Here is a 26,624-nt window from a genome sequence, read left to right on the forward strand (position 1 = left end):
AAGAGACACGTGCTTTCCCCTGATATTTTAATAACTTTGGTTTTGTCACCATGTCTCTCCCCATTCACACGCAGGTTTCAAACTGGGTGATTACCCAAGAGATGGGAAATACTGGCATTAGAAAACAGAGAGCTGGACCCCAGCTTCCCAAGTGACACCAAGAAGCAAGAATACTTTCAGCCACTGGCCATCATAACTCTTTTCACTCTTTGTTCTTTGTAAAATATCTGTTTCTAACATTAGATAAACTGAAGCCAAAATTCCAATCCTGTCCGTATAGTGTGTGCCATATAACATATCTTAACAGTCTCTTCTGGCCAAAATGATTCTATGATTCTATACAGTGTTCTTGTTATGTTAGCTTTATCTGTGCTTTTTCTCTTTCTACAACATTGCTCTGGTATGACTTACAGCTAAGATTCAACCCTCATCTGCATATCTGTGTTTTGTAAGTGCTTCTCAAAGATGAAGCATGTGCAGCAACGCCAAGTTAAGCCTAAAGGATTTCCCTACTCTTCTAATAGCCTGAAGAGACATTACAAAAACCTCGCCCTGACAATATGCTGGTTTCGTTTGTGAGATTATTTTCTTCTTTAAGAAACTATAGGCTAAGGCAAAAATGTTTTATGTAAAAAATGTAGTATTATAGTAAACACTTAAATGCAGTTTTCGTGTAACTGGATATTAGCAGGTACGACCGAGCGCTTTGTAATTCCAGTGGTGGAAAAAGATGAGGAAATTCAGCGGCTGCAAGCTAAGTTTGACAGCCAGGTGAACCTTTGCACCTTTTAGTCTCTCCAGACTGTATTTCTCAACCTGTCTAGATGCCTGGAAGCCTGCAATACAGCCTGATTTCTCTTGTCACACATTTGCTTTTAATTCCATATAATCTGTACAGTCTGTTAAAGAGCTGAGGCCAAAAATTCAGCTTGCTCACACCTCAGTTGCTTAAACACTGTACTACACGTATTGCATGCCTTATTATGTGCCCCAAATTACAGTTATGAATGCTTACTTATTAATGTTAGAATACACAGTAGTCTTAAACTTGCCAAAACAGCCCCCCCACCCCAATCTATGAAGCTTCTACTCTTGTTTTTGTTCAAATTAAACACAAACTTAATCCTCTCCTGTCTCTAAATAGCACTGAGCAATATTAAATTTAGTTCAACATCTGTTCCAACAGTAGAACCTTGTTAAGCAACACTCACAGCTTTATCCCCCGCGTTCTCTCACAGGGGATGTGAGGTGCTCCCAAAGCTGCTGCAAGAGGAAGAAGAGAGAACTGTAACGGGATCCTCCACGACAGCTCAGTACAAGGCACTTGCTGGGGACCAAATACAAGAACATCTACTGTTGATTTAATTTTAGGAAAGAGCAGACAACTCCAGTCATAACCATTTATCTTAAATAGTACATGCATAGCTGTTCCAATAGATATAAAAAGTAGCATATGCATTTATCAAACAGATCCACCCCTCCGCTGATATCTAAAGTATATTTTTATAGTACAGCATATTCTTTATCCTCCTTCCCTCCAAACACGCCCTCTTGATCAGTTCTTTAGTTTTACCATTACTGGGAACACATAAGGCAGTTTGGCAGAGTCACCTCCAGATATGCAATGCTCTCGCATACTGGATGCCATGGGGAGCACTGGAGTTACACTCAGCCCCACCACAGCCCAACTGGAAAACTCTCCTGCAATAGATGGTGAGGAAACCTTTAGAATGAAGGGTCTGCTTCTGAAAAGTGACAGAAAACCATTTCTGGCCAGTGCATTTTTGAGCAAGAAAACAAAGTATCCTTACTTTTGTTGTGTAAACCAGAATCTGCAGTATGAGCCCAATAAAAACAGCTTGAGTTTATATTTTGTTGTGAATACAACACACTTATCAAAAACCTAGTTGTATGTTGGCTGTATAACTCAGGGGTTTGTGGTGGTGTTTTTTTAAATAGAGATAAGTCAGCAGATATCTTTAAGTTGGAAGCAGGCCTTTTCTTTCACAAAATAAACAATTTTCATCAAAGAGTTCAATATACTGAAGTGTCTCTCTCCTCCTCCTTGTAAGTTCTTTCCATATTTTGATTTTTTCTTCCTGTTACTTTGACCTGCCTCCAGTCAGATGTGATTTAAACTGGATGAACCCAGATATACTTGTAAATACACTGGAAACAACTCTTCACAAGTTCATTGTGCTCGGCTTAAGTTGAACACTGACTTAAAGAGATAACATGCAAAAGAAGGATTATTTTTTTTCCTCATGATGATAGTAACCATCAATTTGAATTACAATATGCTGAAAAGCTAAAAGAAACAGCACTAAAAACAGCCTCACAAAGGCCAAAATCTTCATAGAAAGAAGTACAGATGGATAAGAAATAACCAAAACGATGACAGAAAATAAGGTAGGGCACCCAATGAGATGGCATCAGCTCAAGTGGATATCCATGTAAGGGAAAACAATATGGACAGGAAAACTATTCAACAAAGCAGCCAGCAAATATCTAGAATGAAGGGGAAAGAAGGGGTAGCAGCAAAAGAGAAACGGTGGAAGCTGGCTGCTTGGCATGACTTGGCAGGCCACAAACAAAAGCAAACTTACCCACAGCAGCTTTGTCCACAACCTGCTCCCCGAGCTCGAGTGCAACTCCCGCTGTGGGTCCTGGGGGGCAGCTCCTGGGGCAGGTCCCGCTGAGCACCCTGTGGGAAAACACGTTTCAAGAGGTCAGTGCAGCATTTCCCCACGCTGCCCATGCCTCCTCCCGCCCGGCTCATCTCATCCGAACACCCCATCAACTACACGACTTGACCACTCTTCCTTTTTAATTAAAATCTGGAATTTATTTGACTACAAGTATCAATTGCTCCTTCCCCTGGTAACCTGTGATCTTACTGACAGTGAGGGAGAATGCTACTAACATTATATAGAGAGGCTTAAACAGGTGTAGCCTCTACTGGGGGGCTAGAAAAGACCAAATATTTTTGTCTGCAAGTGTGTTCCTGGCAGGAAAGCAGATTTTTCAGTAATGTTGCAAAACAAAATAATCTGAAGAATCTGCATCAAAAACTCCCAAATGTTTGGATTTGTTTTCATTTTGTTTTGGTTTTCTAAATGCAACACACTCTCGGTGTTTGCCACATTAAATAGTTTGGGATGTTACCTATGACAAACACAGGCAGCCAGTTTCAAAGGCAAAAAGGCCACAGGACTTCCTAAGGGAAGAGTTACCAATTGCACACACTGTCGGCTCCTGAAATTAAAGAAGGGAAGGGTCAAAAATGACCTATCAGGTCCTGTCTGTCAACATGACACAGGAAATAGTGTCTCCTCTCTTTGCCCTCAGTCATACTAAAAGGAACTGAATCAGCAAATAATGCCACAAATAGGCAACAGGGGCTACCAATAATTAATTAAAACTGATTACATCTCTAATACAGCACATTGTCTTAATTCCTTAAAAATGTTTTTTGTAAGCCAGAGGTTTTAATGATTTAAAATTATTTCACGTTTAAAAGTGAGAAAGCTGAACCCCTCTAAGGCGATAAAGAGAACAGACACATCCACCAGAAACTCACCCTCTCCAGTAACACAGTAAAGAACACACATTTTTCTTCAAAATTTTATTTCAATTTAAATTATGGGGCCAGCCAGATTTTTTGGATAAGAAACACATTTTCCTCAGGAGAAATGAAATGCTACCACGGAAGTAGAATTACAATTGTGTACATCTCATTTAAAAAAAAAAAAAAAAAAAAAAAAAAAAGGCAAAACCAAAACCTGCTCACATTTAAATAACTTTTAGTAATACCCTTAAGCCTTCAAGCAGATAAGAAACCACTTCCAGAACAATAGTTTTTTAATACGAAGAGCACGTCAAATGAGCTTTAATTTAAACACAACTTCTTTTTGAAAGCCAACATTCAAATGTTTTCACATATTAAAAAAGTCACCATAGCCATTGTTTCCAAGGCCTAATATAGAATAACCTCTATCCCAGTCCAAATGTTTTCACTTCTTGACATATAGAAATCTTTAGCATGTCTACATTTTTCTAAAGAGGAAGCCTTATATGTTATGGTGAGTAACTTGGCAAATAATATTTTCCTCCACCGACCTATGATAAACCAAATATAATAGACTGTTAGTACTGAACTCTAATATCACCTCATGGCCAATTCTGCCTGCCTGTGTAAGTGATCCTCGGTCAGGGCAAGCTATTTAATTTCCCGTAAGCAAAACGAATTGGTTTGCAAAGGACACATTAAGAACCTTTAAAAGACCAGTTACAAGGTTAAGAGCAACTTTGAAAAACCGAGTGAAAACAGGCAATTTTCTGGCCTGACTTCCCTTGTGAAGGCTTTCAAATCAGCTTAAACGTCACTTAGGAGTTTCGTTTTGGTGATATTTGCAATATTTTAATTAGGAAGAGGACAGGAAGCAATATTTTCTGTAGCATTCTCAGTCAGATTCAGCCATGCAGAATTTGAACTTTCAGACTCCAATCTCTAAGTTTGCCTGGTTGTCAGCATTACTATATGATGGATAGATACAATTTTAATAACGTCATTTAGCTATACTTAGTAGATTCCTTTTGTATGGTCACAGTAACAAAAACATGGTGCAAAATCAGTTTGGTCTTTTGTTTTTATAAATACTGATAGTTTGCAGCATTAAAGAACAAAATCAACAAAATTTAATCATTTTGTTACCCTAGGACGTCTATGAAATTGTTTCTTGAAGTTGGAACGAATTAAATCATTCACTTTCACAACTACTTTACTGAGTTATTTACTGTAAGAAATGATGCACTGCAGGCTCCCCAGAAGTTAGAGGAATCAATACTAATTTAGCATAACCTTTGCCATTTGCAGAGCTGGTGAGCACAACGCTAGTTTAATTGAATAAGGCCAATATTATCCAGTAAGAATGTAGTATAAAGGGTTCCAGTTCTCTCTTTCAGTCTACCCTAATTGATGGCACCCCATCAGATAAGTGAATACAAATAATTCTGTTGTTGTTGTTGGTTTGTTTTCCTTTTAATGCTGCAGTACTTAAGATTGTTAAATCGGCGTTTCCATGTGATCCAAAGTATTCAATTACATGTGAGCATTCATTTTGCAAAACTCAATATTAGGTAATAGTTACAGACTAATACAATAACATTCCTCTGCTGTACAAATTAAATCATATTTTAAAGAAATGAGCAGCCTAGGAGTTATATACAAAAGAAACCAGCAAGCACTGTTGAAATGAAATGCAAAATGCCACTGCTAGGTCTACTGTCTGAAATACCTTTAAAGTAAAATTAACAAAACCCCTTAGAACATATTTCCAAGTTTACAAGTCAATTCTCAGAAAAACCAAATCATGTCAAAAAAAACCCCCTATAAAGCGGTGAAAGGCATATATACATTTTCCTTATCAACCTTGAGATTTCACTCTTTTAAAAGTTGCTAAGTTTCAGTATCAGTTTATTTGCAAGACAACTGTTAATCCCAATAAGATCACATCTTAGATACATTTCCCCTTTGATTACAAATAAAGCACTGCACATTTTTTTTTAAATCAAGGCATATAATCTTATACTATGGTGCCAGGTATGCACAGGTCACGTTGTGCTCATATCTCAAACAAGGTAAGTGCAAACATACAGATTTATTCAGATTTGCAAGCATGCAACCTGTTACTTAACTACATTAATACCTTCTCTCCTAAACCAAACTAGTATCTATATGTTTGCTTTCACGAACCTAGAATCTTTCTTTTCAGGACTCCTAAAACAAGCAGTGTCTTTGAATTCTGAAATGACACAAATATCAAGAAAGTCCACATTGTGCAAGAAAGCAGCAGCTATGTTTTTCAACTTCGACTAAAAAGAAAAGAGAAGAACAAAAACCGTTCACTGAACAGCAGATTAGCAGTAATGTTCCTCATGAATCAATAAGAGTGCCTGATGCTGAATATCTAACAGCAAATGCTGAATTTGGGTTTAATATTTTAAGGGTTTATTGGAGATTAAGCTTCTTGCTGTGTTGGTCTCTTCAAATCCCTGATCTGTTTAACTAAATAGGTCTTCTCATCATTAAATTGTTCATCCTCGGTCCTGTCATTCTGAAACTTGCTGAGGAACTCAATAAGTTTGGTCTGGTTCTTTAGAAGGATGTCTAATATAGGCTGTGTCTTGTTAGGATTGGCTACAAACACCTGCAAGAAAATAAAAGGCATTTAGCATAACAGTAGGAAACAGAAGGCTCAGTTAAGAAAACAAACCTAGCCAACAAAATAGTGATGACAAAAACTTAGTGTCATGTTTTAATCCAGCATCTCTACAGAAAATAATGGAGCAAATGCAAGTTTTAAAATAAAGTTACTCAGTTTTTTAAATTGTAAGCCAAACACCAGTACCAAAGTAAATTCAACTTGTGGGAGGTGATGAGCCACAACATCCACTGTAGAAAGCACTGAAGACACCTCACAGTTAAATTCTGTAGCAAATGCTTGGTTTATTATTATACATGGCACCAGATGGGTATATTAATATTCACTGAAAACTTTTATACCTCATATCTCCAAACTCTTAGCTATTTGTCTGCTGCAAAGTCAAAAGTTATATATTGTTATGAAATGTAGGTGACTTGACTAAAATACTGGTATCTTTCAAAGATCACACAGTATGATGAAAACACTTTTGAACTCCAAGATGCTTCGTGATTTCACATGAAATCATGCACTCCTCCTTATCACACTTCATCTTTGTTAATTCCAACATTTTCTAACACAGATTACACTGAAAATCGTATGAAAGTTTCTTAAAAATTTTCAAAATATACAAAGATAGCTATTTGTAAAGATGGATCATAATAATGACAAACATTAGCAGTCTATTTAACCGCTCAGCAGACATTATGATAAGCTTCATTTAGGCTCAGCTAAGTAGTTTACTCAGCTAAACAATTGGGTTTCTTTTGTTTGTTTTTTTTGTTTGTTTGTTTGTTTTATTGTGGGCTTTCTTCAACATACCTTAAACACATGAAAGGCCTCAAACTGAATGTTACGACTCTTGTCTCGTAGAAGGTTCATCATTAGCTTGAGATTTTCAGGTTTACTGATGTACTTCGTCATAATTGTGAAGTTGTGTCTGTCCAATAACAATTCACCAAGAAGCTAAAAGTTGAAAACAAGACTCAATGAAAAATGACTGACATTGGATGTAAGAAATAACTTTTTCATAAGTGCTTTCAAACACACTGAGGAGCTGACACTGGTCTGTAAATATATTAACAACAGAACTCAAACGTCCTGAATTTATGAGTGCAGGGTGCATTTTCTCCTTTTTCTCAACAAGTAGAAAATCACCTTTTGTTCCCCCCTTGTTATGAACTGAAATTGAAAGAAAAGGATTTTTCATTCCTTTTTTCCCCCCCATGGTTTCTGTATTTTTTTTTCATTTATAGAGAAGCTATACATCACCAACAAGAATGTGGTATTAAAAACCAACCAACAAAAAAAACAAAACAAAACACCCACAACCAAACAAACCACATACACCACAAAAAAAAAAGTTAATACTTCAAAGGAGAAATATTTACACTTCTTTCGCTATCTTCTTTGTCCAGAGAGGAGTAAAAGAAAATTGGCTACAAGTATCACCCCTGCTACAAGTTATATATTATATTTATATTCAAGTAGGTCAGAAATAGTGAATATAAGATTAATATTGCTCTAATCGCACCATGCAAATATTTATTAAACTATTTGAATGCATCCAGATTTTTTTGAAGGAAAAAACCCAATCAAAATAAACGTATTGCATACAGCCATTTCTGCACAGGCAGAGAAATTACTTGGTGTGTGTTGGACACTAAGTAATGGAAGGACTGTACTAGAGAAAAGTAACTAATCCCAAGTATTAGAACACATGAAAAACTAAAGTAAACACTATTGAAGGCAGTTACTGAAGTTACTTCAATTAAAGTTAACCCTTCTTGAAATTAAAGGAATTCTCTAACTTAGCATTTAAGAAGAAAATATATTTGCGTTACCTTAAGTGACTGCCTCTTTGTCACATAATTTTCCGAATGAAGTAACTTCTCATATTCACTGAAGAACTAAACACAGAATAAAGAAAAGGGTTAGGACCTTTCCAAGTGTCATCCACACTCTTCTTCCAAATGATTGTAAGAAACCAGAGGACATGCAAATCCCTAACAAAAATGTAAATAAAATCTGAAATCTCAGTAGGTTCCTGTAAGTCACTACTGTTTAAACATTGTATATGCTCAAAACAAACAAACCAACCAAAACAAAACAAACAAAAAAATCACACACATGCACAAACACCAAAAAAACCCCCACACAACTCGTTTAGGAGCCTTCAGTGTTTAGACTGCAATGTAGTTATCTCATTATTTCTTAAGCTCTAGTAGTTCCTGGTACTGAACGCTGTCCACTAATTTCAGGAGTCCCCAGCAGGTGGAGGGTTGTCTTGCATTCTTTGGTTGTTACGGGTTAACATGGACAAAAGAAAAATTCAAGGAAAGGGTTCCCTCTAGTGGAAAAATCGGATCTAGGTTTCTGCCGCCTTCTCTTGCTTTTACACCTTTCTTACGTTCAACAATAATGTCTTGAACTGAATTTTACTGCTTGGCAGAAATTAGTGTATGTTCAATTGGTTTAATATTGTATGTAAATTTCAAAAAATGAAGCTAAACAGGGAATGAAATACACTGTTTTCTTTAAATAAGATACAAAGCACTAGAAAATTCTGAATATTAAAGCGCATCTGCTCACCCTATCATAATGTTGTTCCAAAAATTCTGCACTTAGCAACTTGTGTCTTGTAAGCAAATCCTGTAAAAGAGCACAAAACCAGTATTTTCACTAAAATATTTAAACAATACATATATATTCTCACTAAACAGTGAGTATACACAAGATATTCAAGAGAAAACTTTGCTATTTCATTAAACCAAGACATTTAGAACAGTTATCTGGACATTGCTAAAGATGCTGGCATCACTTAGGAAAGGTTTGCGATGCGCCATGTTGATCACACCAATAAATAGCCTAAGGAATGCTGTTTATGGATCAAGGCTCTGCTCTGCACACAACTATACACAACCAAGGGTAAGACCAACTATTTACTACTCATTAACATTATGCTTATAGTCCCATGACTGAATGTTTTAAGAAAACAAAAACTTTCCCCAAACGAAGCATCAGCATCAAATATACTCAAGTTCATAACAGAATGAAAAGGAGTTTGCTCACTTGAGGAGCTGGAGACACATTTAAAAGCCCCTGGCATGGAATACACATGTATTTAGATAATGCATGACAGTTTAAATCTTGTTTTCTAGAATAAAAGTGGTTTGGAACATAGTATATCTATTTAAAGGAATGTCTTGCCTTCTGAGGAATAAGGAAGAACAGTGTCCAGCTTACCTATTTGCATCACACCTTTTTGATTTTTTTTTTTCCCTTCTCCCAGGGCTTGTTTTGCCCAAGAATGTAACACACATGATGTGGGTTCATACAGCAGAGAACTACAGAAACAATAATTCGAATGTTGTATATCAATTACCTTGAATGTGGCAAATGCATCCGAAGCAATGTCAAATGTTGACATTTCCACGTATCTGAAGAAATCATAGAATTGTTCTGACCACAAGATTATTTTAGCAAGTGGTTCATGCCTGATGCATTCTCTAAGCATTATTCCACAATTTAGAGCAATTTCTGGAGATTCGTACCTGTTAAAAAAAAAAAAGTAAATAAAAATTCTTCATAAATACTTTGACAAGTTAGCACTGCAACACCACACTGCATATTACAGTTTTCAGTGCTATCAAGCAAACAATTCAAAAACTCATTTCTGCATTAAACCACCCTTTTAAATACTACTACAAACTATTGAAATCATCAACAGTTAAATGCCAAATTACAGCCAATACAAATGATTTTCACAAACTGAGTAATGAGAGTAAATAAAAATACTTTGTTCATACTCAAAATCAGTTTTCTTTTTTTCATATTGGTGGGGCTGCAGGTAACTGGAAAAGCAGTAAGTGATTTCTGTCTTCAAAGCTGTTTGCTTAAACATGACAGCAGTTTACATAAAACTATCCATAATATGAGCATGAAAGGTTAATAATACTGGACATAGATTCACATCTCCTCTTTCACTAAGGCATTTTTCAGTGCTACTGGCTGCTCTACACATCACAGGTTTCCAGCTTGAAACGCTGGCAAGCGTCCTCTGTAAGGACAGTATAGACCATCTCTGCACCCCAGCATCGCCTCTGGGGAAGTATCTGCACCGTCTTTACAAGAGACCTTTGGAACACGTCTGTCACTCATTTCATGGACCCGATGAAGCCATCCCTGACGGCTTCATTTAGAAATTGTCGCTACGCTTCCTTGGCAGGCTTTCTTATTCAAACAGTACAGGGTTCTTTCTCCCAGCTGATTTGGTATGTACCAACAGCAGCTGCCAAAATCTCACAACAGACACATCCAATAGAAATACACCTTTGTACTTGCTACTAGCTCCTTGTTTTCCCAAGCAAGCCAGTAGCTGGAACCTGGAGGGAGATGGGGCTGCCTTTCCAAACCAAAAACTCACCTCAGCATGCTGCAACATAAGGTATCCCAGTCTAGAGGAAAGTTCATTCTGCTGTTACCTACCTCACCCTGGATCAAAGTCTCTTATGTACCTTCCTGACTCCCACCTAAAGAATCCTTCATCCTATACCATTGGAAGCTAATTTAAATTCACCAGAATAATTCAGGAGCAAAGTATTATTGTGCATACTAAGCACTAACTATATTACCATAAAAAACATTTTCTTATGAATTAATTTTCATGTTGAATCCTACAATATTTTCCCATTTAATCTGCCATGGAGATTTGAAATCTACTGAACTTTTTGCAACTCACCCCATAGATAAAATTTACATAAATTTGACTCACTTGGATACAACATGTAAGTCACTAAAACTAACTAAATGCCCATTTCAGACATCCTTACTTATGTTACAACAATCCCTGTCAGAATTATGCTCTCTGAAGAGCGACAACAGAGACTAAAAATTAGGACGAATGTGTTACAACCCTCATTCAGTCACATACCAACGAGAGCATGCTGAGAAAACAGTTTCATCTCTCTGCACCTCAAATGTCTTTGCCTTCTTTTGTAAATTATTTTGAAGTAGTACTGAATCAATGTTTTCTTTTGTGTTATGCCATGACTAATAATCTTTTTGTCCTGTTAACATTTAAATCTTGCTTCCCCGCAAAATCAGGGCCAGAATGCAGGGGGCGAAATAAAAACCAACAGAGCACTTCTGGCAGACGAGTGTCTATCTTACACTTGTACAAACTGAAGCAAATATTCCATGCTGCTCCTGCTGCTAAACCTTTGGAATCAGCATGGAACCTAAAGGCATAAAACTCCTCCTTTCTCCACAGAGGAAGTTTCTTGTATGATCCATTTTCCAGTGGCTTACACAAATGGCCAAGAGGAGGTAAACGTAGATATGCTACAATAAAATAGCCCAAGGTGCCATGTATGTGACAGGTTAGTCAGTAGCTCTAACGATTACTATGAACTAGGAGGAGGGAAAAGGAAAAACGCACCAAAGCTTCCCATTTAAGTGTTAAACATATATTTGATTATCTTCATATCTCAATGCCACCAACATAAACATAGGCAAGTATCTCAGTGAGAAGCGTGGCCTCGTGGCACATCCTCTAGCTATCTCAGTAGATGCAATAAGTACCCAACAACTGCAGTGAGCTTACACAGCAGCTTTGACACAAATTATAAAACCAGCACTTCAAACAGGTGCATATTTAAAATGGTTTATTAATGTCTTATGAACTTTTCTATCCCAAAATAACACACTGGTATTGTAATTTCCAGAACTTTCTTAATTAACATTAGAAAAAATGTGAGCAATTATTTTTAAATGGAGAGCACATTCTCATTAAAAAAAAAAAAAATCTTATTTTAACATGAAAATGTTAACACTTTTCTGCTTTCAGGTTTGAGATCCACAGCTCTACATATAAATCACTTATTCAGTATGGTGTGATTTTCCAATATCCAGCACAGCAGATAATACAAGAATAGAGGAAGAAAAAGCTGTCTGGCATGCACCATATGCCCCAAATCATTCTTTGTTTAGTCAAGTCTGAGTTAGTGCATTTGTATCACTACAGGAATATAAATCACTATGAATAAAGTCTAAGACCAAACTAAGACCAGCAGATAGGACAGAAAACTGGAAATTATAAAAGTTAAAGGAAAAAATTGCCTTTAACTCTAGATGAAGGAGTAAGTTTCAAAGGAAATAATTTAAATAGGATCAAATAGTATTCTCAATGGAAAACTTCTGCACCACTTCACTAAGAGTATTTTAGGTTACTAACAGTTCTCAATTTTCAGTCATATCTCATGCAAAACTATATTTTTGGTAGTCTATTACTCAAACTTTCCTTTACTTAGAGGCCTCAAGACAAAAAAAAAAATATATAGACAGATAGATAAGACAGATAGATAAATTAAGCATACTGCAAAGGAAGAAAAATATTTCAGAACTCATTGCTTCTCCACGAATTCAAAAACATACTTCATGTACAAGCATATTTATGTTTCACAGCATACATACCCTTTTAATAGCATGAACAATATATTCTGTTGAGTGCAGATGTATTCAACTGTGGGAGTTCTTGTACCAATTTGCCTTCTGAGAATGTTGTTGAAAATTTGCGCAACGTCTTTTTTGCCCTGTCAAAAACATTAGCAGTTAAACACATAATATTCAAGTCCACTAGGCAACTAACAAACATTATCATCATCATCTCATACATTCATACCGTGAGAGCTCTGCACTTCAGTCAGTCTCTGTACTCTGATCTTAATCAGATCAAATATTCTGTTTCTTTACACCCGTTTCAAATATGTCAAAGCACTCAAAACATTACATCATGTTGCAAGCAGATCAAGGGTAATTGACATTAAGAAGTAAAGTCAGTTGATGTTTCATCAGATACTTCTATGTAGCATCAATCTCCTGGGCTTGTTTTATACTTGTTTTTGTTAATCACGTACCAGTTTTTAACCATGCTTTTGCCTAAAGCTTTTCTTCAACACTCCATTATCCTCTCCACTGGACCAGGAACATGTCATGCCACCATTAAGAGTGTGCAGAGCATTTCCGACTGTAGTGTTAACATCAAACTTAAAACTACAACTTATGGAAGTTAAATAAATGAAACAAACATACAAAGATAAATCTCCCACTGACCTAAAATGCAAATCTCACATTTTTCAATGGACAAAAGAAGCATAAATAAGACCAGGATGGAATTCAGTACCGACTACACAAAAGAAAGTGCACAAGGATAGCACCAGACAGTATAATAAGGAGCTGGCAATGTTCTCTTTGTTGAATATATATACATCTCCTATTTATTTCTTCTGTCAGAGCACAGCTAAAGATGACAAAAACTGGTACAGACATCTAACAAAAAGCTTATTATAAATATAAGCACTTTTCATTGTCATTCACATGCGTAGTTTAAAAGACAGATTTCTGCAATTAACTTTCTATTTTGGATTGCCATAAAGACAACTTCAGAACTATTTGCTATCAGATCTAATCCAGAGTAAGCCTAGGCAAACTTGCACGAAGTCCGGACTTACAAATAAAGGTCTATTAAGTAATTCCACCTGAAGGTTCCCTGAATGCTACACACAAAAAACATATGTGGATAACGTTTCTTGACAACCTCTAGCTGTACTATAAATGTCCTGAGTAATATCAATAAGCTTTTGAGTAAAATGCAAAGCATGTTAGGAAAAATTTTAAAAACAACAGAAAAAAGTCAAGAAGATTGCATAAGAAAAAAAAATGAATGTTTTTAAAAATGTAGGAGGACTGGAGTGCTACAAATGGCAGGTTTGTGAATTACCATGGACAGTTTTGTTAGAGCGTTGTTTTCAGGAAATAAGAGTTTGTTTGTAAACGGTTGTTTTCTCAATTACAATTCCATTGAAAGCCAGCCCAATGCAACACCACAACTCTTTGTTCTGAAATGAGTAGAGCAGTGTTTCCAGAAATTGCTTTACTCAAACTCCACATAATATAGTCATCAGCTCTCATTCACTAACATTGCCAATTTTGCGCTGGATCTCACAGTTTGCTTTGGATTCCTCAGCAAGAGCGGCATTTCCTTATTATGCACATAATTGAACTGATAGTGGTACACAGTAATACCAAAGCGGGTTATTGTAGGAAGGACGTGTTACTGAGTGATCTCATGGCCCAACAAGGGCAAACAGACACTGAACCCTTTGCCCACAGTCACGACTGCAAGAGGTGAGGAGGAGGCTGGGCCAGTATTGTTTTTTGAGCAGAAAGATTCAGGCTTATGCAAAAGGCATTTTTGTTTTCTGTTTTTATTTAATAAAAAACAACCAAACAAACAACAACAAAAAAAACAACCAACCAAACAAAAACCTCATAACAAGACACAAAGTAAACATGAACCAAAAAAAACCCCAAAGGTTGCACAAAGGACACCAAAGGTATATAATCTTTCCTGTAGACACACCAGCACAAATCAGCAGGGAGATAAGTGGTAAGTTTATAAGAATAACGGTTTAATTTAATAAGAATTTATAAGTTTATAAGCAGATAGTTGTGTTGACTGTTGTACTTGTCAAGAAACCTTCCAGATAAGGGTATAATTTTAAACAGGCCTTTACATACAGCAAGGTCTGGACAGTCAGACAGTTTCTTAATTAAAACATGAAATTTGTTACTTTTCTAGGGTTTCATTTGTTACTTGTTTTGGTTTGGGTTTTTTTTTTCTTTTTACAAAACTATTCAGATTCAAATTCATTTCAGACAGTTTAAGAGTCAGAGTGAACAGTGCTTGCCCATTAATGAACTCTTTATTCCTGTTCTATAAGGAAACCTTCAGGCACAAGACTGAAGTTCTTGACAAAAAGATTATGTTTACTTCATCATTGAATAACCTCAAGCTCTGGTGGGGCACCAGAAGGAATAAATGCTTGATCAACTCTTCAAGTTTAAGAATCAACAGGAAATCAAGTTCATATCTCTACTAATAATGGATAAATCCTTTCCAATGCAGTAAAAGCTCCAACCACAGGGATGTGGAATATCAAACCAATAGCTGATGGACTTTGTAACACCTGGGAAGGCTGTGCAGGTTTGGAGCACAGGTGTGCAGACATTAATGCTAGGTACCAACAACAGCTGGACAGTCTGCCAGGTCCCATCCTTGAAAAGCAGACGTGGTCCAGCCTAGAAAGCAGCGTGAACAACTTGCTCTCTCTCCAGGGGAAATCGTCATATCCTCGTGTAACAAAGCAGCAGAAAGTCCACAAGCAGGAAACTACTCGCAATCTTTTAAAGTCCCCTTAGAATAAAATGAATAGTTCTCCTTAATGAGAGTAAGCCTGTACAAATTGTTATCATTCTTCATTACCAGGAGATAATGAAGGCTTCCTTCACTAATAACCAGGCTGAGTAAACACCAAGCTGATAAGAATCTAGAGGTCAGCAGAAACCAAATGACGTTTCATGATTTCCTTTCTTCAGCAATTAAAGGCCATCACATTCCAGTATTCCCTCTCAGCTTTCCCAGGTCTCTTTGCTTATTTAACAACCTGAATGTTTTGTGTTTGATATAAACAGTTGTGTGGTTAGGGAAAAAAGTACCACCATATTACAATTAAACACAAATCAGAGGGAGTTATGGGTGGGGTGGAGTGGAGAGAAGAAAGAACAAGGAAAAAAGCCATTGTTTGGGAATGTCATACCACAACAGGACTTGAAATGATTGTGTTTGCATTGTGAACAACTTGTTTATGAACAATACTGTTTTCAAGCAACCTGAAGTGGTATGGTCTTATGGTCAAGGCTGTGGAGTGAGATACATGGGGTCTGGCTCCTTTCCTAGACAATCACACAGTTCTTGTGGGACCTCGGGGAAAACAGGAAAATCCAACTGCACTGCAATGTCTTATAAGTAGGGTGATTTTTTTCATTATGGCACTGGAAGATGAATTATTCCATGTGATGTGGTGACAAATGTCCATTAGAGGTTTGTATAGAGATATGTTTGAATACAAAGAAGTATTGCTACTTTGTAGTAATCAATAAAAACTTGGGTTTGTTGACTTTTTTCTTAAATAAACAGAAAAATTGATGAAAACAGGAAAATAATTTCATCACTTGTTTCTGAAGAGAGAGAGAAATACTGGACTGTTATCAAAACAGCTTCACCTTAAATATTTAAAATACTTCATAAATTAATTTAACAAGATGAGAATATAGATATGCCTTGTAGTATTATAGCTTATGTTCACTTTGGCATTACTACTAAGAGATTAACTCTTCTGCGTACACAGTTATTCCATAATTTCAACAGAACTGTATCATCAGGATTAGAGGTTTATCTACTTCAATTTTCTGTGGTTTATGTGCCTAAATTCACAGATTTCACATTCTATACTTGCTTCATTTTGTACGTAGTTCAGAATAATGAGTTCTCTTTCTAATGGTTTTGTCCCAGCCAGGAAAAAAAAAAGACTAAAGATCAAAAGATGCCTTAACCAGTTAAAGTGTCAGGAATTCAGATGTATTTCTTTTAACATATACAACATAAGAAATGTCAAACTTATTTTCTTACCTCAAAATCAATTAGCTGCAAGTCGGCTACTAGGGTACTAAGGAGACCACTGTTGTACAGCTCTTGAGCAAGCTGTGCCACGGCTTCTGTCTGTGGTTCTTTTTCATTCGTGCCATACAAGATTTCTTTCATGGCAACAAGGTTTTTTGAGACCTCCTCAGTGGCCTAGAGAAAATGGGAAAACACTACAGTTAAAGCACAATGTCGTTTGCCTTCGTAACTGCACAGTCTATTATTCTTATAATCTGCAAACCTCCATTAAGGAGAAAAAAAAACAATGAAAAAAAAATCAGGAAATGACAACCTGTTAAAAATAAAAAACAATAGATAATCATTCTGCAAATAATACTGATTTATCTCATTAAAAGGCAGAGGCAGGACATACGCAATTTATTTGACAAGTTACCAAAAGTAAAAGTCTCTTCCTTTTAACTGCTTTTAAACTTCCCATTCAAAAATCCCCTAAGAACAGTAACGGGCTGAAAAGAACCCAACGAAAATTTCCATTCTGTAAAACAGAGGTAGGCAGGATCAGACTGGAAAACATGACACGGAGACACATGCCTGTCTCTAGTCAACTGCTCAGAGAGACCAAATGTACCCCTCCTACAGATTTTGCACTCGTCAGGCTCCTATTCCAGACAGTGAGGATTAAATTTTTCCTTTCCAACTAACAAAACCTCAAACAAAACCTCCTTTAATGTTCAGATTATCTCAGTTTACAAGAACAAAGCTGCAAATGGACCCAGAACGAGGTGCACTCAAAAGGACACAGTGATATAGGAAACAAAAGTCTAAGATGCTTCCCATTTGAAGTCCAGCTTACAGAAGATAGGTCTGACCTCTCACTTAGGGAATCCAGCATAAGGAATTCCCAAGGTGCCATGATGGGCTGGAGCAGCATTTACCAGTGGAAGCAGAGTTATCTCATGAGTAAGGGTGGGGGGAGGAAATCAACTAGAACACTTCTAAACACCCACTCCCAAATCTTAAAACACAGTTACCTTGGAGAAAAGAAGAATTACTCTTTTGAATATATACATTGACATAGCTTGGGGACAAAATGCTGAAAATGATAAATAGCTGCTTTAATTATATTCTATTAGTTCTTCATGTGCCTAAAAAGTATGAATGGTTTGTAAGCGCATTGATTTTTAGCACTTAGATGAACCTGCCAACAAGGTATGTATACACTTTAATGTAAAGTATGTATGATTGGTAGCACATGGAAAATTAATGAAGTGAAAAAATTATCACTTTCTGAATATTGCCTGTCTTATAAGAGGTATGTAAAAAGACTTCTCATTTCTGCGTTATATCTAGAGAGGCTTAAGATCAGCATGACCCATGCACTGTTCAAGCCAAAGCCATTCCAGCTTTGCTAGGTATGCAAGTGAGGATTCCATGACATTTAAGGAGGCTCCATATCATTTTTAGCTCCTCCACAACTTTCCACTCCCCACCGCCTCCCTCTGCTTACTAACTGCAGTTCCTAGTCCCAGCTTCCTCCTTAATCAAAATTCCAAAGGATTTTCTGAACACTTTTAGTAAGACAGCAAGAAGCAGGTGCTTGGTAACACTGCTTAGATCCATGGCAGCTCCTGAAGACGTAAAATGAAAAAGCCAGCACACCATATTGTAGTAGTGTGATGCCACACAAGTGTTCTATTTCTTTAAAATTCAGAAGAAATATCTCTTTACTAGGAAAAAAACCGGGAACATCTACCAAACGTGGAGATATGAAGAGATGCCTTGATGCAAGGTTACCAAGGAAAGAGGAGGCAGCAATAAAAATTCTATTGCAGTTTGTCCCTGCACACTCATTTAGAAAGCAAGCTGAAAGAGAGAAAGGAAGGCAGAGGTTCGAGTAACTATCTAGTTTAAGTAAGACGGTGGCAATACTGAGGGGATTCCTGCAATTAAAAGAATGCCGGTGGAGAGTTTTTCATACCAAAACTCTAGAAATCAGAACCCTGCCAAAGTTTAATAATCACACTCGAAGGCTCTCCCTCACCACCATCCCACGACAGATGCTAGTAATGGAAATGCTTACCAACCAGACAGAAAAAATACTGTTTCCAAACGGAGTGTTTTTCTTTAAAACCAAACCAAACAAATGAAAAAAGACAAAAAAACCCCTACAAACAAACAGGAGAGAGAGACACACCAGGACTTGAATTTATTTCTCATGCTCTTCACAACTACCAAGACTATCAGAATGTGCTTCACTTGAACCTGGAACAACATATGGCTTTAGTTGGAAGTAACGGTTAGAGACATAGGAACACAGGACAGCCCAGCTTGGAAGGCACCTCAGGAGAACACCCGGGTCCAACCAGCTGCTCAAGGCAGGGCCAACCCTGAAGTCCCATGAGGATGATGAGGTGCACAGCCCACCATGCTCTGAGCGGCTCCCTGACAGACACCCCACCATCCCACCGCCTGTACCAATGCCTGACCACTGTCAACATGAAAAGAGACTTGCTTGTATCACTGCAACTTAGGCCAAACTGTCATTTCTGGATACATACTACGAACACAGAAATTGAGGTTTTCTAAAAGTATTATCATCAATAACCAAGGTCCCTTGATGCACTGCACTTCTATAAAATATGACATTTCTATATTGCTGCCTAATCTAAAACACAACATCAAAAGGAGTAGAAATAAACTCTTACAAACTTGTTATAGAATCTCTCTTCTAGTCCATGGACTCTCAAACATATTCCAAATACATGATGTGCAGAGCTATTTTTGCCATTTCAAATGCAGAACGGAATTTAGATAGCTACATGGAGAAATGCTACATTAAATATCAATGTTAAGACCTAAGTGAAAACCTAGTAAAAAAAAAAAGTTGAGGAAGATAAGGCTGGCAAGAATTACTTGCAAGTTTTCCTAAGAGACTGAGATCTAAATAATTGCCTAATGTGCCGATTTCTTTTAACGGGAACAAAAAAGGGTAGAGAAAAACCAAAATGCACAAGGAAGTTCATCCAAAAGCCCATGATCAAGAATGGAATTAACAATCAGACACCACGTATATATAAATAAAACATATCTATTCTAATACAATATATAAGCAGGGTATATTTTATGTATACAGAATATACACAGCTGCATGTCTTTATAGATATGAACCGCTACGGTTTATCCCAGTCTCTAGGATATTTCACCAATATTTCCAAAATTTACTATTTCCTTAAATGCTAAGCAATGCAAATACCAAATACTTCATATAGATTTGTACAGCTGGAATATCTGAGTTTTACCAAGCAACACTTGCCTATACCTAAAAAAACAATAGAGAAAGATAAAGAACACATGGTCAGCCTTTAAGTATTTGAGATGAGCCCAGCAGGCTCTGGGTCTACAGGCAGGGTTCTACCCACATTGACACCGCAGTTACATAATTTGCACTATGAATTAAAAAATCCATCAAAAAGGCAACCTAACTATAATTTTGAGCCTGTACTTGGTGAAAATTTTCACTAGACTAGACCAGTATCTATCATAAGTAACAAACACCATTCTATTTAAAGTGATTGGATTTCAAAACACTTACAAAACCATACAAATCTGTAAATATATGATTATCTGCGTCAGTGCCACTAGTTTATTTTAAAGGCCAACAATGATTACATTCTTTTTCAGCAGACATCTAGCATGAAGATATCATTAAAGAGCTAAGATAAGTTAGAAGAGAAGCATGTCTTCTCACCCACGACTTCCAGAGGAAACCCCAACTTCACCTTTTGGGTACCAGCCCCATGCAGCAGGCAGGGCAGATCTCGTAACCTTCGGCCTTCTTTCAACCAGGAGTTAATTGTGCAAATATGCATAACAAATATAAAATGTCACTGCTTTGTAAATGACAGCGTTAAGTCACTGAATGAAACCTGATCTACACCTATGGCAACGTGACGTAATACTACACTTGGACAGCTGAATCAAACCAGCATACCGCTGTAACCCTTACACTGAATATACTGTCCATTGTATAGAGCTGCTAACTTAAAGAAGATCAACCATGCCTGCAACAGTCAACCCGCAGGGGTTGACAACATGGTTGACATTATTATCTGAAAGCCAAAACCAGAGCAGTTATGAGCAGGTTAACCCAAGGTCAGAGGGTAGGGAAGAACAAGCTGATTACATGAGGAAATCTTTACCTTCACGACAGTAAATGTGTGCCACAAAACAACTGAACTGGTAGGATAAAAATAAATGCTGATGTCAGACAAAGAGGAGGAAGAGATGCAAATAAGAGACTCATTAATGGGCTAGATCAAGGGTAGGTTCCATTTATATGAAGGAGCTTTCCTTCTCATTCCCTTCAGCCCCCCTTTCTGAAAAAAACCAAGTAACGGTTAATTCCCAGCATAGGCGATGAACACATTCACAGTTATAAAGTACTTGTCGTTTCAAGTTTCCCTTCCGAAAAACAAGCTGTTGCCTGTGTCCCCAGTGAAAGGCTGTGACCAGTGAGTAGCCAGAGCTGCTCTGCAGGGGGCACAACGTCCAGCTCTGACAGCCGCTCCACATCTCAGCTCCCGAGCAGAGATCACCAACTTCAGGAACATTTCTAAATGACCTAGAGAATTACCTGGTTAATTATTCTCCAGTACTCACAGAGCTCAAAATAAGGTAGATCAACACACAACTAGAATTCACTTTTTGAATTGCAGGCAGAATGTTTCATAACTGAACAAGATGCATGACGAACACTACTGTTGTTTTACATGTTTACATGTTTTCTCTCCTTTAAGCAGAACATGTTGCTTTCTGTATGACACAGGAGAAACAACTCCACAGGCTTAGCGTGTTATTCCTTGTGAAAGCAGCAGCCTCCCATAAATGAGGTCTTTAAAGAAGATGGAGGTATGGGATTAAAGGCCAGTAAAAAGCAAATGGTACATAATAATCTTCATCTACAGCATCAAGAACACAGGCATGTGATACAGCGCACAGCTATGCACAATGGAATGAAGCTGGCCTGTTCCCCATTAGAGGTCTAAGCAAAAAGAAAAAGATGACACAAAAGAGATTTCAAGATCAAGCCACATCTCCAGGAATTAATAATAAGGCTGAGATGAAGAAGGCAAAGCCGTGTCTCATAAAAGACTCTTCAGAATGCACCTACCCCTCCTTTCCTGACAGATGTCTTCATTAGAGATAGAAAATAGCAGCAAATTAAAATCCTCCCAGCCTCCACACAGGCCTGTATAACAGGCCATAACATCTTTCTATCCAGCAAGAGAAAAAAGGCATCAGAGAAAAATTCTGTGGTATACTGCAAGAGACCTGGAACATACCACATGCTGGCACTGGGGGAGAATGTGCTGATTCCAAAGACTATCAGGATCAAGATGGCCATTCAGTTAAGACCCAGATTCCCCTGCCCTTAAACCAGTAGTGCCAAATCTAGGTGAAACTGGATGTGGAGAAGCTGGCTACACTCTGCTTAAAAATACTGGTCAACGTGAAAAAGACTGAATGTGAAAAAGACTGTGACTTAACTCCTACACATGATTCTGTAAGGATGCCAAGAATGGCACAGAACAGTTAAATAATGCTGGGAGAGGATCCAAGGAGGGTATCATAGCCTGCTTCAAAAGCTGGTGGACTGGCAAGGGAAATGCTTTATTTTCTTTTTTTGTTTGTTTGTTTGATCTGGTGTTTCATTTTGGTGTTTTAAGTATTGAAAGCTATGCCCCTGTGCTAAGTTTACCAGGAAAAACCTCACCTAAACAGTAAATACCCCTGCCATACGAGTCACCAGGTGCAATGCAGCTGCACACAGGCTAAACTTGAAGGTAATTTTTAGTAAAGCTATCGAGAATACCAGTTGAGGTACAACCTCTAGTGACATCCACAGAGACACAAAGTTCCTTGGTTTCAGTAACAGAGACACTCTGCTCTATCAGCATTTGCACGGACAAGCACAGACAGAACTACTGTACAGTAGTGAAGCCACTACAGTGGACACAGGCACCAGAACACTGTACAGCTGTGAGCTGCTTAATAAACAATTCAACATCCTACAGTTCCAAATCAAATGATTTTAAGTATCGTGTCAGCTGTCAGTAGCATGAAAATGCAAAGGCAACAAACATGAAACACACCTGTTCAAAGGTACATAATAACTTACCCTTTATCACAGTAAAAACCCCCCATTATTAATTCTTAATTGATTCACTTTCAACAACTGTAATTGCCTTTTTTCCCCCATTTCAATTACTATTTAGCAATTGGAAAGTCTCAACTGTACCTTTTCTGCCTTTTTGTCAGAGATATCTTGCTTTTCTAGAACTGCCATACTTTCCTTCAGGTTCTTCACTATGTCTGCAGGAGACTTGTGGGACTTGCCAAAAGGGAATGGCATGATTGCGACCCACGAGGTTTTCCTTCTACAGCTCCTGCTTCACCTGGAAAAGGAGGAAAAAAAAGCATGTCAAAAAATAGAAACACAAGGTCAGTATAACACCACACATGAAGATGAAGAGTGTAGCAAAGGTATTAGTATGTGGAATAAACATCCCTGAAAGTTCAACTAGAGCTTGCCATGACAAACTTAAATGCTTGTGTTTCAAACTCTTTTAAAACACAAGATACGGCATCTAAGAACTCACATTAAGGTCATTACCTTACACTCCAGGAACAAATTAAAGAGTACATTAATTATATCCAAAACCACATACTGTACAAATGCCACATATGGGCAAGACTAACAAGGATAAATTATTCCAGTTAATGCTATCAAGCAAAATGCCTTCTTATGTTAGGTCTTTGACACACAAGCCATCACAACTCAGTGGTTCTGCAATGACTGTCCAGGTAGAAGCTTCTACCCACATTCATTCCGTAACAGATGCAAAGCAGATGCAAAGCCTGGGCCTTAGCGCGGGAGCTACGAGCATGATGCGGACGAGGCTACAGAAAGCGGCTTCTTCCAATGTCAGAACATTTGGTATGTCCGGGCTTTTTTGTATTAATCTTACTGTAACTTCATGTTGAAATACAGTCTCGCCCCAACGCATTTAATGGGAAATAAAATTTGCCACCAATAACAAGGATGTAACGAAGGCACTTGAAAACATTAAAACCATAGACCTGGTATTTATCTTTTTGAAAAGATAAAACTTCTCTTAAGGGAGCAATTTTCCTTCCCTAAAAATATTTGGTTCTTAAATCCAAATACATTAATTCCTCTGTATATTTACATATATTTGCTTTTACACATAAACATATATTCACTCTGTGTACAAAACAGAAAAGTACTACTAGCACAAATGAGTACATAAAAGCTTTTGTAACTAAACATATACACCCTCATTTAAACAATAATAAAACCTTACAAGTGAATTCCATAAAGCATACCTCTAGATCTCTAATCTAGACAGAAAGAACAGGAAATCCTGCATTAAAAATGCTGACAATGCTACTTCTGCTGGACACAAAAGACAGCTGAAGCTGACATAGCGGAGTTTACACCGTCATTACAAAGAAGGGATATTACCCTGAAATTTAGTAATTTCTATTTCCGTCCAATGTCCATGAAGTTAGTAACAAGTCAACCATAACCGGTACATATTAAAGTTTCTTATCTAATACCACACACCTTGATCCTTGATTAAAATAGCAGCTCACTCACCATGAACTCCAAAATGTTAATCCAGATCTTAATCAAGCATGTTTTGATCGAGAATTAAAAATATCGATTTGATGTTATTTTTGAGTCATTAGATTTTTAACACAAACAAGTTGAGCTGGCACAAGGGCAACAATTTAAAGGTGAAAAACAGAAGCACCCAGATCTTTAGCCAAGAAAATCTCCACATATAAAGGTATTTCAGGTAACCAAATACAGAGACCATACCTTCCCTGTTCCATGCCCGCAACTGACCCAACACAAAAAGCATAAGGCAGGTAGTTCTCAATTAGATTACTTTCAGATAAAAGCATCAGCATGAAGGTTGAAACAAGCCCTTCCACCAGCTACTTCCATTCTTACATTAGATCATGAGGACTTTCTGTTGCTTTTGTTTTGTACTCTAATTGTCTCACTATAGTAATCTCTCATTCACAATCTGCACAAAGAAGGGGTTGTAACACAGAAAATACAAATGCAGGACTGGTACCCTAAGATATAAAAAGCTGCCCACATGTCATTCCTTGTACAAGAGAATTGTATGCCTCAACTTTGCCACATGTAGTGGAACAGAAACCCACCTTTAATAAAAGCATGAATACTCATTGCTATTTAATGACAATGTCATGGCATTTAATACACTGTTTAATGAAAATTATGATATTTTCACACAGGATTGTTTTTCCTAAAGACAGGTGTGAAAATAAGTACAATTTCCTCACAACATAGATGACATACCTCCAGCATCACAGCAATATTTGAAATGTTCCCTTTATCTCTCCCTTTCTGCCAAATTCAGATGAGCCCTGAAAACAAAGCTGGATTCTTTCACGCTTGCATATCATCACTGATAATAACAGCATTTAACAACTACTCAGCATATTCATTCTGGAAGATGGCTATGCCCATGTAACAGCAGGACTGGCTCAAAAAATTTCTAGTCTTAATTCCTTGGATTATGTGTTAAAACAGAATAAAATCCAGTAGGAATCCAAACAGTTATTTGAAAGAATAAAAATATCATACGGAATCAGAAAATACAGTATTACAGCAATATACAAAGAAAAGAAATCAAAGCCAAGAAAATGTCTCTGTATACTCACTTTCTAGATCAGAACTAAGATAATTCTAAACTAAAGACTACATGGATAACATATATAACATAGAAATATACAATAATGACAAATAACTGTCCTCATGGTGTGCCAAATGTCTAGATTCACAAAACCTGATTTCTCTCCAGTTAGTGCTCAATTTCTTCTTTAAATTCAAAACAGTCTACCACTAATTTATTCATGAAACCTTCCAGGTTCTGTATAAATCAGATATGCCTACATACATACACAAGTCATACATAAGTTTTATTCTATGTACTAGCGTATCTAATAGAAAATACTCAGTTAATAACAGTTCATTAGCATATATTTATGCTAGCATATATTTCTACGGAACATTTTTTCCCAATTCAGGTAACTTCCTGTTTAAATTTCTCATGAGCACTTCAGAAAAATCAGGAAAGAATGCTAGCAGCAGTAAGAAGGAAATCCTTGATTACTGAAGGCGACAATTTTCCTTGAAGGTATTTCATTTATTATATAAAATGGAATAAGTGCATTGTTTCTGCTATTCCAGTTTATTACTGGAGAGAATGCAGTGGCACTGCCAGGAACATTATTTCAGGCTTCAAGACTAAAGACCCCACCAGCCCTGATGTGAAACTCTATTACTGAAGAACCTGTACCACATCCTGCCAAGAAAAAGCCGTAGCAGCCCTTTGTCCGTTAGAGCTGCACCTCATGCAGCGAGGAGAACACAGGCAGGCTGTTCCTCCAGCCCTGCAAAACCACCCCAAGCAGCAGCCTGTGCACAATAGACAATGACAACATCTGTGTGGGATCGGAAAGAACCGTAACCACCCGCATCTGCAAAACGGGGAAAAAAGGAAACAACATCAAATGACATTTGTTGTATAGAAGAACAGACCTTACATCATGTCAAATGATAACTGTTTCACATTACTAGCACCTGGCAGCCTTTCAAATTCATGATAAAATTTTGATCGTGGCTTAAGAAGGCAATCATGGAACTTTCGAAGAGTTAAACTGCACAAGTAAATGGACAGTTCTGTGCTCTGCTGGGCTGCTTTGCCTTACCATACCTTCCTAGAAACCTTGCTGCTTTTATCCATTTGTTAAAAGAGGCCATGAATGATGTTATACAAAACTCAGGCTTTCTTAGG

General features: G+C 37.3%; 1 protein-coding gene across 1 annotated transcript in view; it reads right to left on the minus strand.

Annotated features, from left to right (window-relative positions):
- Nucleotides 1–3,349: 3,349 nt before the first annotated feature.
- Nucleotides 3,350–26,624, minus strand: part of CAB39 (calcium binding protein 39) — a 41,332-nt gene continuing 18,057 nt past the window's right edge. Inside the window, exons 2-9 of the mRNA XM_080349819.1 lie at nucleotides 23,006–23,162; nucleotides 16,735–16,899; nucleotides 12,678–12,796; nucleotides 9,589–9,757; nucleotides 8,796–8,855; nucleotides 8,048–8,113; nucleotides 7,026–7,169; nucleotides 3,350–6,209 (exon numbers count right to left, since the gene is read on the minus strand). Of these exons, the coding sequence (XP_080205945.1) occupies nucleotides 6,021–6,209; nucleotides 7,026–7,169; nucleotides 8,048–8,113; nucleotides 8,796–8,855; nucleotides 9,589–9,757; nucleotides 12,678–12,796; nucleotides 16,735–16,899; nucleotides 23,006–23,119 (1,026 nt within the window). The 5' untranslated portion in view covers nucleotides 23,120–23,162 and the 3' untranslated portion in view covers nucleotides 3,350–6,020. The remainder of the gene's footprint in view (nucleotides 6,210–7,025; nucleotides 7,170–8,047; nucleotides 8,114–8,795; nucleotides 8,856–9,588; nucleotides 9,758–12,677; nucleotides 12,797–16,734; nucleotides 16,900–23,005; nucleotides 23,163–26,624) is intronic.

Source organism: Nesoenas mayeri, assembly GCF_963082525.1.
Source record: "Nesoenas mayeri genome assembly, chromosome: 9".
NCBI classification, from domain to species: Eukaryota; Metazoa; Chordata; class Aves; order Columbiformes; family Columbidae; genus Nesoenas; species Nesoenas mayeri.